This window comes from Nerophis lumbriciformis, linkage group LG35 (assembly GCF_033978685.3).
Source record: "Nerophis lumbriciformis linkage group LG35, RoL_Nlum_v2.1, whole genome shotgun sequence".
Classification (NCBI taxonomy): Eukaryota; Metazoa; Chordata; class Actinopteri; order Syngnathiformes; family Syngnathidae; genus Nerophis; species Nerophis lumbriciformis.
In genome coordinates this window covers 8,756,420-8,769,352 of record NC_084582.2, presented here as the reverse complement: position 1 = coordinate 8,769,352, position 12,933 = coordinate 8,756,420, and the positions used below count along the sequence as shown (strand labels likewise).

Sequence of the window (12,933 nt, the reverse complement as noted above, 5' to 3'; positions counted from 1 at the left end):
TGCTAGCGATACAAGTGGAAAACTTTCAACGTTTTTCGTCGCCCAAACAGATTCTTTGGATGTGATAAATGCCGAAGTTTTATTTACGGAGGCAATAATTGAGCAAACAAAAAGGTAATGACACCAATGTTATCTATTGGAATTGTTTAGTACTGTTATACTGTTAAGTGTTTATACTATTTATGCTTTCAAGTCCAAGTAGAAGAAATCTTGTTAAATGTTGACAGCATAACTACCAAAATACAGAAGTATGTCCTTAATATTTTTGCAGTGCTATTTCTGTTGAAAAGTTAAAATGATTACATTAGAGATGTGATGTGCCACTTTTCAAGTGTCTGATGGCTTACCGGTAAATTAATTTTCATTAATTTTTCATATTTTGAATTCTTTTGAAAGGCTTACAAAAAAACTACATTTGAATTGTAATTCCATGCTTTTGACAGGACTATTAATTTTAATGAAGTTAGCTTACCATGTTTACAGTATGATAACTGTGATAGAAATGTGAATTTTAGGCACAGAATATTTTTTACAATTGAACAAGGCAGTAGATTACACAAGCTTGGACAGAAAGTTAATAATGACACCAATTTTTTTTTTAATAGAATTGTTTAGTACTGTTTTACCATTTGTTTACTGTAAAAAGTGTTTATACTGTTTATACTTTCAATTAACAAATTGAAGTCTTGTGAAAGGTTGACAGGATAACTGGCATTAACTGTCAAAATAATTTCAAACTATTGAAGTTAGCTTACAGAATAAACATGTCAATCAGCCCATATGATTTTTGCTGTAATATTTTTGTTTTGAAAAGTCACTGTGACTGATAGAAAAGTGATGGTTTTAGCAACATTTTAACCTGTCTGAATGCTAATAATCATTTTGCGTCGGGGGGCGAAGGAACCCCCCACCAGGACTTTGTCCTGGCCCTTGGACCCTGGCTACTAGGTTTTTCTGATTTCAAAAGTTGGCAGGTATGCAATAGCCATATGAGGCCTTGATGAATTAATAATTGTTGCCATTGTCTATCCAGGGCATGCCCATGTCAATGTACGGAGGAACCATGCTGCCCCCTCATCCACCTATGGCCGAGGGCCCCGGGGGACCCATGTACAATGGCTTACATGCTGGTGACCCCGCATGGAGTCCCATTATCAAAGTGGTCCCAAACAACGCAGACAACGCTGACCCACAACAGCAGGTAACAACGAATTGTGTTGTCCTCATGTTGTCAACTGTGTGTTAGTCATTTTTGTAACTTCTTGTCCCGTGCCACCCTCAGATGTGGCCTGGTACCTGGGCGCCTCACGTGGGCAACGTGCACCTGAATCACGTCAACTAGAAGGCTACATCAATAAAAAAAAAAAAACCATGGCATGACACACAGCGCAAACATGGCTTGCCAACTGACGACTACGACTAATTACGACAAAGAACAAAAGAGAGTACAGCATAATAACTTGAGTATAGAACTGAGGGTGCAGAGTTGGAAAAATTCAAAGTTCTCCTGAGCCCATTCTTGACGTGCCTATTTGAAACAAGAGGAGATTGGGGAGTGTCCTGATAATTCAAACAAAATATGCGATCGCCTGTTCAACAGAAACAATTCTGTGCATAGTTTAGCGATTTTGACTTAAACCCGCATACACGTTCTTTGGCTGCAGGGGGCTGAACCTGAAGTAGTTATTTAAACTCGGCCCAGACCTAGATGATGATTACCTAAAGAGAAATCAGAACCTTTTAGAGTGGTAAATACATGTATAATTGTTTACATACTAAAAAGGGTTAAAATGAGAGTAAATTTCATGTCGTATAGTGGCTCTACTTTATGTAGCCTGTATTAATGTGAAATATTTACCTTAATATTCAATAAAAAGATTGAAAAGTACTTGTGTTTTATGTTGGACTATTGTTTTCTTTTTACATGCAATAGAATCATTATTATTTAGCTCCTTTTAGTGCATACTTGTGCTGGTGCTAGTTTGCTGTGGTATTCCTACATTAAATGGAGAATAGATTTGATAGTTACCACAAATAAATGCCATATGTCCCTTGGTGATACAAATATCAAAAACATTTTAAACTCCATCCATTTTCTACCGCTTGTCCCTTTTGGAGTTGCAGGGGGGTCGCTGGAGCCTATCTCAGCTGCATTCGGGCGGAAGGCGGGGTACATCCTGGACAAGTCGCCACCCCGTGATTGAACTCAGGACCTTCGTATTGTGAGGCAGACGCACTAACCCCTCTTCCACCGTGCTGCTGCTATTAAAAAATTATTTGGAACCACAAATTGAAACATGCACTTTCGTACAATACATAAAGCACTATAGCAGGGGTGTCTAAAGTGCAGCTAATGTGTATTTTATTTTGTAAAATTTAGGTTAAAAAAAGTTACACTACAACAGTGAGTACCGTATTTTCCGCAGTATAAGGCGCACTGGATTATAAGGCGCACCTTCAATGAATGGCTTATTTTAAAACTGTTCATGTATAAGGCGCACCGCATTATAAGGCGCATAGAATAGACGCTACAGTAGAGGCTGGGGTTACGTTACGCATCCATTAGATGGAGCTGCGCTAAAGGGAATGTCAACAAAACAGTCAGATAGGTCAGTCAAACTATTAATAAAATACAAACCAGCGTTCTGACAACTCTGTTCACTCCCAAAATGAATAAACAGCTGTTTTATTATTTTCCCCGAGGTAAAGTCAGTGACTTATTTCGTTTATCCTTTAACAACAGCAAGGTATAACATGTAGTGCAACATTTATATCACATACACTGCAAAAACTGAAATCTAAGTAAGATGAAATATCTCAAATAAGGGTGATATTTGCTTATTTTCTGTCTAGTAAGATAATTCTTCTCACTAAGCAGATTTTATGTCAGTGGTCTAAATGATCTCAGTAAGATATTACAGCTTGTTGCTGAGATTTGATGACCTATATTGAGTAAAACATGCTTGAAACTAGAATATCAACTGTTGCAAAGCTGTGTCATCAACACTCACAAGTATAAAACTACTTTTTTAAAGAAATAATTCTTACTTCAAGCATGAAAAAAAAAATCATCATATATCAAGATAATGGCACTAGCATTTACTTAGTTTAAGAGTATTTTTCAAAATATTGACCAAAAAGGTCTCTTTTTTTTTTTTCCCACCAAGAAAAGTGCACTTGTTAATAGTGAGAATATACAATATATATAGAATTGTATTGTTCTATTGGCAGATAATTTTTCTTACTTCAAATAAAATACCACTACATTTTTTTTTTCTTCTTGTTTTTGAACACTGACTTTTTGCAGTGTATAAGGCTCACCGGATTATAAGGCGCACTGTCAGCTTTTGATAAAAATTGGAGGTTTTTAGGTTCGCCTTATAGTGCGGAAAATACGGTAATGTAAGGAAAAAAATATTTTAGATAAAGCTTTAAACAATACACCATTTTTTTAAAGATGGAATGTTATGAAAACAATACAGTTGCATTCTTTTTCAAATACCGTATTTTTTGGATAATAAATCGCTGCGGAGTATAAATCGCACCGGCCGAAAATGCATAATAAAGAAGGAAAAAAACATATATAAGTCGCACTGGAGTATAAGTAGCATTTTTGGGGGAAACTTATTTGATAAAAACCAACACCAAGAATAGACATTTGAAAGGCAATTTAAAATAAATAAAGAATAGTGAACAACAGGCTGAATAAGTGTACGTTATATGAGGCATAAATAACCAACTGAGAACGTGCCTGGTATGTTAACGTAACATATTATGGTAAGAGTCATTCAAATAACTATAACATATAGAACATGCTATACGTTTACCAAACAATCTGTCACTCCTAATCACTAAATCCCATGAAATCTTATACGTCTAGTCTCTTACGTGAATGAGTTAAATAATATTATTTGATATTTTACGCTAATGTGTTAATAATTTCACACATAAGTCGCTCCAGAGTATAAGTCGCACCCCCGGCCAAACTATGAAAAAAAAAAACTGCGATTTATAATCCGAAAACTATGGTAAGTAGTTTGGAAAAAACTTACTGTATATTACGAAAATTGAAGTTAAAATATGAGAATAAAGTCATATTATTGTTCTATTTTCAAGTTTAAAAATAAAGCAATTACAAAAAAGTGTAATGGAGTAAAGGTATATTATGACACGCTCAGTCACCTCTAACACAAAGTAGACATGCAGGTTTTTCACCCTAATACAGTGGTTCTTAACCTGGGTTCCATCGAACCCTAGGGGTTTGGTGAGTCGGCCTCAGGGGTTCGGCGGAGGTCAAGACACACCCGACTCATCGTGTGAATACAATCTTTTCTCCCTATCGGCGTATTACGGATACGGCAACAGCAGACTGGTTTGCAGGTGTGTAATTTGTTGTGAGTTTATGCACTGTGTTGGTTTTGTTGTTTGAACAAGGTGATGTTCATGCACGGTTCATTTTGTGCACCAGTAATAAAACATGGTAACACTTTAGTATGGGGAACATATTCACCATTAATTAGTTGCTTATTAACATGCAAATTAGTAACATATTGGCTCTTAACTAGTCATTATTAAGTACTTATTAATGCCTTATTCGGCATGGCCTTATTATAACCCTAACCCTCTAACCCTGGCCCTAACCAAATAACTCTAAATTAAGTCTTTATTACTTAGAATTAGGGATGTCCGATAATGGCTTTTTGCCGATTTCCGATATTGTCCAACTCTTTAATTACCGATACCGATATCAACCGATACTGATATATACAGTCGTGGAATTAACACATTATTATGCCTAATTTGGACAACCAGGTATGGTGAAGATAAGGTCCTAATGAAATAAAATAAGATGAATACATTAAAAACATTTTCTTGAATAAAAAAGAAAGTAAAACAATATAAAAACAGTTACATAGAAACTAGTAATTAATGAAAATGGGTAAAATTAACTATTAAAGGTTAGTACTATTAGTGGACCAGCAGCACGCACAATCATGTGTGCTTACGGACTGTATCCCTTGCAGACTGTATTGATATATATTGATATATAATGTAGGAACCAGAATATTAATAACAGCCCTTTTGTGTGAATGATGGGGTAGGGAGGTTTTTTGGGTTGGTGCACTAATTGTAAGTGTATCTTGTGTTTTTTATGTTGATTTAATAAAAAAAATAAGGATAAATAAAAACGATACCGATAATTTCCGATATTACATTTGAAAGCATTTATCGGCCGATAATATCGGCAGGCAGATATTATCGGACATCCCTAATAATGGATATATAATAAATGACCGTATTTTTCGGAGTATAAGTCGCACCGGCCGAAAATGCATAATAAAGACGGGAAAAAAACATATATACCGTATATTACCAAATAAACGCCCTTGGGCAAATAACCGCCCATGTCCTAATAGCCGCCCGGGGTCTGACCCCATTTTGTGAATTAACCGCCTCTTCCTAATAACCGCCTATGTCCAAATAACCTGTTATTTGCATAATTTAGATAAAAATGCTACTGGTGTTGCGTTTGCTGCAGTATTATTGTTGTGATGGTTTTATAGAGTACTTGGTACCATAATATTATTTTTCCTGTATGCTGCTTTATTTAAAACTTGAGTACTGTAGCCTTTATTTTATTTAAGTGACAGTATTATTGTTCTGTTTTGATTGTGGGTTTTATACGTGAGTACTTGGTACCATAATTTTATTTTTCCCGATAGGCTGCTTTATTTAAAAAGTTTATTTATTTTTAGTATTGGTATTCTATTTGACAATTGTTGCACTACTGCCATGTTGAGGCCTTGTTGATCTCTTGTCTTTTGATAGCCTACCTCATGTTGATCTCTTGTTTTTTTGTTTGTATGTTTACAATAGCTTTTACATTTAAAGTTTTTTGTACGAAAAAAAAAATACTGGAAAGTAACTAACCATTGTAACCAAATAATGGCCTGGTGCAGGCTGGTGCAAAAATAAATAAAAGCCTTGTGCAAATAACCGCCTGCTTCTTTTAAACGCCTGTCTCCAAAATCGATTTTGTGAAATAAACGCTCGGGCTATTATTTGGTAATATACGGTAAGTCACACTGGAGTATAAGTCGCATTTTTGGGGAAATAAAACGATACCGATAAAATAAAAAAAACATACCGATAATTTCCGATATTACATTTTAAAGCATTTATTGGCATCTCTACTTAGAATATGTCCCCCTCGTGTCCAAAAAACTCTAAATTAAGTCTTTGTTACTTAGAATATGTTCCCCATACTAAAGTGTTACCAAAAACATCTAACTTTGTCTTGAATTTGAAAAAAAAAAAAAACATTTTATTTTTCACTAAAGAACATACTTGCCAACCCTCCCGAATTTTCCGGGAGACTCCCGAAATTCAGCGCCTCACCCGAAAAACTCCCGGGACAAATATTCTCCCGAAAATCTCCCGATTTTCAGCCGGAGCTGGAAGCCACGCCCCCTCCAGCTCCATGCGGACCTGAGTGAGGACAGCCTTTTTTCGTGACGGGAGGACAACAGGGTGACAAGAACTAAATCATCCAGACTAGAGATAAATTGTATTATTATGTTTATTTGACCTAAAAATAAATATATTTATTAATTAAAAAAAAACTAAATGCATTTTTACTATATTTTGCTAAAAACATCAAAATTAATTGTATTTTTATGTGTATTTTTTCGTGACTCCTTATTACATCCAGCCATAGAATTATACACTAAAATAAACATATTTCAAATAATTGATTTTAAATGATCATAATAATTCATTTAAAATGACCATATTTAATTATTAAAATAATTGCTTGTTTATCAACAACTTTAGCATTTTATTCATTACATTTTGAAACTCTCAGAAGCCAAGTTATGTTATATTCCTTAATATTTATTTATGCAAGTTTGAAGTATCAATTATCTAAACACAGTTTTGTTTGCATATTTTCAGGATATATATATATTAGAGATGCGCGGTTTGCGGGCACAACCGCGGAGTCCGCGGATTATCCGCGGATCGGGCGGATGAAATTTAAAAAAAATAGATTTTATCAGCGGGTCGGGTCGGGTCGGGTCGGGCGGTTGAAATAAAAAAAAAATTAGATTTTAAATAGATTCAGGTGGGTGGCAGTTAAACCAATTCGGAAATATATATACATAGTTAAATGTTGTTACCCACATACGAAAAACGAGCAGGCACCTGCTGCATATGCCACAACAGAAGAAAAAAAAAAAAAGAGATGGACACTTTTACGGAGCGGAGAAGGCCCCCGACGCCTCGCCGGGGTCCGGGACCGAGGCCCCTTCCCCCGAGAGGGCCCCACCGGGAGCCGTAGCTGAGGCGATCCGCGAGAAGGGCCCGACGCACGTCCAGGGTCACCACCGCGCCCACCGCACCGACACCCCGCCTCGTCCGCCTTCGCCGCGGCCGGCGTCACGCCCAGCAGGTAAGCAGCTTACCTGCCCGCCACCCCCGTGGCCGGGGGCTCGTAACAGGGGTCACTCCGCGCGCAGTGCGCTCACGAAAGGGGTGGGGCTCACCCTGGTTGATATAGACAGCAGGACGGTGGCCATGGAAGTCGGAACCCGCTAAGGAGTGTGTAACAACCCACCTGCCGAATCAACTAGCCCTGAAAATGGATGGCGCTGGAGCGTCAGGCCCATACCCGGCCGTCGCCGGCAGCGAGACGCGCTTGGAGGTGCGCTCAGCGCGGCTCCCATATGATTGCGCACTGGTGTGCGTCTGGGTTGTGACAGCGTGGCACGCGAATGTCTGGGCTGCATTGGATCAGTCTACTTTCTTTAACAGGCAAAAGCTTTATAACCTCACTAATGCCTTGCATCGTCTATATTAGATATATAACAACGGGCGGGTGCGGTTCTGATCAAATGTTACATCAGGTGGATGGCGGATGGTTGACGACTTTCTGATGCGGTTGCGGATGAAATAATTGCCTATCCGCGCATCTCTAATATATATATATATATATATATATATATATATATATATATATATATATATATATATATATATATATATATATATATATATATATATATATATATATATATATATATATATATATATATATATATATATATATGTATGAAATAGGGACGGCGTGGCGCAGTGGAAGAGTGGCCGTGCGCAACTCAAGGGTCCCTGGTTCAATCCCCACCTAGTACCAACCTCGTCATGTCTGTTGTGTCCTGAGCAAGACACTTCACCCTTGCTCCTGATGGCTGCTGGTTAGCGCCTTGCATGGCAGCTCCCTCCATCAGTGTGTGAATGGGTAAATGTGGAAGTAGTGTCAAAGCGCTTTGAGTACCTTGAAGGTAGAAAAGCGCTATACAAGTACAACCCATTTATCATTTATTATTTATAAATACTTGACTTGGTGAATTCTAGCTGTCAATATACTCCTCCCCTCTTAACCACGCCCCGCCCACCCCTGAACACGCCCCCACCCCCCACCTCCCGAAATCGGAGGTCTCAAGGTTGGCAAGTATGCTAAAGAAGGGTTCGGTGAATGCGCATATGAAACTGCTGGGGTTCGGTACCTCCAAACAGGTTAAGAACCACTGCCCTGACCTAAACCTTCCTGGCTTGGTTTACAAAATAAACATTAACGTGGCAAAACAGTTTTGATTGACCACTGCGCTGCTGCCATTCTGGCATGTGAGACTTTTATTGTGAAGTAGCGAGTGGAGGTTTTACCGGAAGTGTTTGGGGAGTTGCAAGGTTAACATGGCGGCCACAACAGCGAGAGCACCTTTAGGAGAACAAACACCGCCGTCGCCGTCTTCAGGGTCTGCTCCTTTGGACCCGTCACAGCCTCCACTTATTGAAGGATTCTCTCCTTTGCAGAGGCTTAACGACGAGACCGTTAAAGAGAAGTTTCTTCGAAAAGCAAAGGAGAACCCTTTCGTCCCCATAGGTGAGTTACACAAGCAAATGGTATTAAAGTCAAAGTAGTGACATTGTTAAATACACTTTTAATATTTAACGCTTTGTTAGTGTCATCTACCTTTCTATTACTTACGATGAATGATCTTAATTCCGGTCCCACGTGATTTGTGTTACTGATGAACGATGATCCTTCACAACAATGTCACGCATTGTAAACCATCAAAAGCCTCTTAAATAAACTGCATTAAAAAAAAAACAATTTAAATATAATTAAGTGTTGGCACTCAAATTGCACTCATGTGATGTCCTCTACCGCTCAATGCCACTAGAGGGCAGTATTGCTTTGTTTGATGTATTATATTGTACGCTCTTGGACGGCTTCGAAGCAATTCTGGAACACCATCCGCCGCCTCAGGAAGGGGAAGAAGTGCACTATCAACACCGTGTATGGCGAGGATGGTGTTCTGCTGACCTCGACTGCGGATGTTGTGGATCGGTGGAGGGAATACTTCGAAGACCTCCTCAATCCCACCAACACGTCTTCCTATGAGGAAGCAGTGCCTGGGGAGTCTGTGGTGGGCTCTCCTTTTTCTGGGGCTAAGGTTGCTGAGGTAGTTAAAAAGCTCCTCGGTGGCAAGGCCCCGGGGGTAGATGAGATCCGCCCGGAGTTCCTTAAGGCTCTGGATGCTGTGGGGCTGTCTTGGTTGACAAGACTCTGCAGCATCGCGTGGACATCGGGGGCGGTACCTCTGGATTGGCAGACCGGGGTGGTGGTTCCTCTCTTTAAGAAGGGGAACCGGAGGGTGTGCTCTAACTATCGTGGGATCACACTCCTCAGCCTTCCCGGTAAGGTCTATTCAGGTGTACTGGAGAGGAGGCTACGCCGGATAGTCGAACCTCGGATTCAGGAGGAACAGTGTGGTTTTCGTCCTGGTCGTGGAACTGTGGACCAGCTCTACACTCTCGGCAGGGTCCTTGAGGGTGCATGGGAGTTTGTCCAACCAGTCTACATGTGCTTTGTGGACTTGGAGAAAGCATTCGACCGTGTCCCTCGGGAAGTCCTGTGGGGAGTGCTCAGAGAGTATGGGGTATCGGACTGTCTAATTGTGGCAGTCCGCTCTCTGTACGATCAGTGTCAGAGCTTTGTCCGCATTGCCGGCAGTAAGTCGGACACGTTTCCAGTGAGGTTTGGACTCCGCCAAGGCTGCCCTTTGTCACCGATTCTGTTCATAACTTTTATGGACAGAATTTATAGGCGCAGTCAAGGCGTTGAGGGGATCTGGTTTGGTGGCTGCAGGATTAGGTCTCTGCTTTTTGCAGATGATGTGGTCCTGATGGCTTCATCTGGCCAGGATCTTCAGCTCTCGCTGGATCGGTTCGCAGCCGAGTGTGAAGCGACTGGGATGAGAATCAGCACCTCCAAGTCCGAGTCCATGGTTCTCGCCCGGAGAAGGGTGGAGTGCCATGTCCGGGTTGGGGAGGAGATCTTGCCCCAAGTGGAGGAGTTCAAGTACCTCGGAGTCTTGTTCACGAGTGAGGGAAGAGTGGATCGTGAGATCGACAGGCGGATCGGTGCGGCGTATTCAGTAATGCGGACACTGTATCGATCCGTTGTGGTGAAGAAGGAGCTGAGCCGCAAGGCAAAGCTCTCAATTTACCGGTCGATCTACGTTCCCATCCTCACCTATGGTCATGAGCTTTGGGTTATGACCGAAAGGACAAGATCACGGGTACAAGCGGCCGAAATGAGTTTCCTCCGCCGGGTGGCGGGGCTCTCCCTTAGAGATAGGGTGAGAAGCTCTGTCTCAAAGTAAAGCCGCTGCTCCTCCACATCGAGAGGAGCCAGATGAGGTGATTCGGGCATCTGGTCAGGATGCTACCCGAACGCCTCCCTAGGGAGGTGTTTAGGGCACGTCCGACCGGTAAGAGGCCGCGGGGAAGACCCAGGACACGTTGGGAAGACTATGTCTCCCGGCTGGCCTGGGAACGCCTCGGGGTCCCACAGGAAGAGCTGGACGAAGTGGCTGGGGAGAGGGAAGTCTGGGCTTCCGTGCTTAGGCTGCTGCCCCCGCGACCCGACCTCGGATAAGCGGAAGAAGATGGATGGATGGCTCTTGACCAGGCCTGGGCAATTATTTTGACTCGGGGGGGGGGGGGGGGGGGGGGGGCACATTTAGACAACAAAATGTGCCTGGGGGCCGGTATATCTATTTTTAGGAACACTAATACAAAACCTCACAATAATGTCTGATTGAATGCTAAAAATGTTATGACAGACCGCCTTAAACGTAATGGAATTTAACATTTTTCAATGAACGATAAAACACTGAATATTGGCAAAATATGAATGTCACACCCCCTTTCGATCGACATATTTTACAAATCAAGTGAAACGCAACAAAAATGCAACAAACAGTGAAATATGAACGCGAAGGGTACAAAATAAACCCACCTACAATCTGATATATCTGATACATCACTAAGCTTTAGAACTTTGTTGTGGAAATCTCCTTCCGCGTCTGTGGAAACGCTTCCTGCCCACACTGCTTGGTGCCTCGTCTGAGCTGCTGTGACGTAGATTACCGTAGTAACTAATTAGATGACCATAGTAACTAATTAGATGACCATAGTAACTAATTAGATTACCATAGTAACTAGTATATCATCCATAAGCGCAGATTCCAACCATTGTAATACTTTGTGTAGTTCAAGACTTGCGGTCATTAGAAAACATCACTGCACATCATAATGGCAGCTAGTTTCCTTTTTAAAGATCTAAAAAAATTATTTGGGAATGTACGGCGGGCCAGATTGAAAAGCTTAACGGGCCACATGTGTCCCCCGGGCTTTAATTTGCCCAGGTCTGGGTTAGAGTGTCCGCCCTGAGATGGGTAGGTTGTGAGTGCAAACCCCGGCCGAGTCATACCAAGGACTATAAAAATGGGACGCACTACCTCCCTGCTTGGCACTCTGCGTCAAGGGTTGGAATTGGGGGTTAAATCACCAAAAATTATTCCCGGGCGCGGCCAGCGCTGCTGCCCACTGCTCCCCTCACCTCCCAGGGGGTGATCAAGGGTGATGGGTCAAATGCAGAGAATAATTTCGCCACACCTAGTGTGTGTGTGACAATCATTGGTACTTTAACTTTTAACACTGTGTTTGAATATTGGAAAAAAAAAATCAAGTGTACACTGTTTGAATAAAGGAAAATAAACTAAATCACTTAAATCAAGTGATTCTTTAGAGTCCTACTAGTCTTACATGTACCGCAGTTTGAGAATCACTGATTTAATTATTTCCAAGTATTATAATCATAATTTGTTGCCTTGGCATTCATAGACCGTATCAAAGGGAATAATTATCATTTGTACTGTTGTCCAGGTTGTTTAGGTACAGCGGGAGTCCTGATGTTCGGCCTTCGCGCGTTCCATCAGAACAAAGCCAAGGAGTCCCAGATGCTGATGAGGGGACGAATCTTCGCCCAAGGCTTCACCGTGGCCGCCATCGTCGTTGGCATCTTGGTGACCGCTTTCAAACCTAAACAGTGAAGAGACGGCGGCACCGCTCGCAACTCAGCCGACCTCCATTCACCTTGGAAGCAGACTGTTTGAAAGAACTGAATAATGCGTTGAGTATATACAACAGGAGACATACTTTATTAAGATCTGATTTACATAACGTTATATCGGGAGTACAAACTACTCCTTTTTAACGTTATGTAAGGAAGATGATCCAACATGTGTCTTTGCAAATGCATATAATGTAGGTCCTTTTTCAGTAATGCAAGTACTGTACTGTATACGGAAGAAATACCACACATATACTTATCAGTTATTAAAAAAATCACAGTACACATTAATAAGTACTGTTGTGTCACTTGCTGCTACACTTTAACGTCTAAAAAGCAGTTACCGTATTTTTCGGACTATAAGTCGCAGTTTTTTTGGGGTGCGACTTATACTCAGGAGCGACTTATGTGTGAAATGATTAACACATTACCGTAAAATATCAAATAATATT

At 41.0% G+C, this 12,933-nt stretch overlaps 2 protein-coding genes across 2 annotated transcripts in view; both read left to right on the top strand.

The window, feature by feature from the left end:
* The window catches only part of ankhd1 (ankyrin repeat and KH domain containing 1), a 39,165-nt gene extending 37,277 nt beyond the window's left edge, over positions 1-1,888 (top strand). The window contains exons 38-39 of the mRNA XM_072912331.1: positions 1,034-1,201; positions 1,283-1,888. Coding sequence (XP_072768432.1) covers positions 1,034-1,201; positions 1,283-1,342 — 228 coding nt within the window. The 3' untranslated portion in view covers positions 1,343-1,888. The remainder of the gene's footprint in view (positions 1-1,033; positions 1,202-1,282) is intronic.
* A 6,729-nt stretch (positions 1,889-8,617) lies between these two features.
* Positions 8,618-12,775, top strand: higd2a (HIG1 hypoxia inducible domain family, member 2A). Its single transcript, XM_061927990.2, has 2 exons — positions 8,618-8,941; positions 12,295-12,775. Exons 1-2 carry the CDS (start codon positions 8,752-8,754, stop codon positions 12,459-12,461), a joined length of 357 nt encoding a protein of 118 aa, XP_061783974.1. The 5' UTR covers positions 8,618-8,751; the 3' UTR covers positions 12,462-12,775.
* The last annotated feature ends 158 nt before the right edge of the window (positions 12,776-12,933 follow it).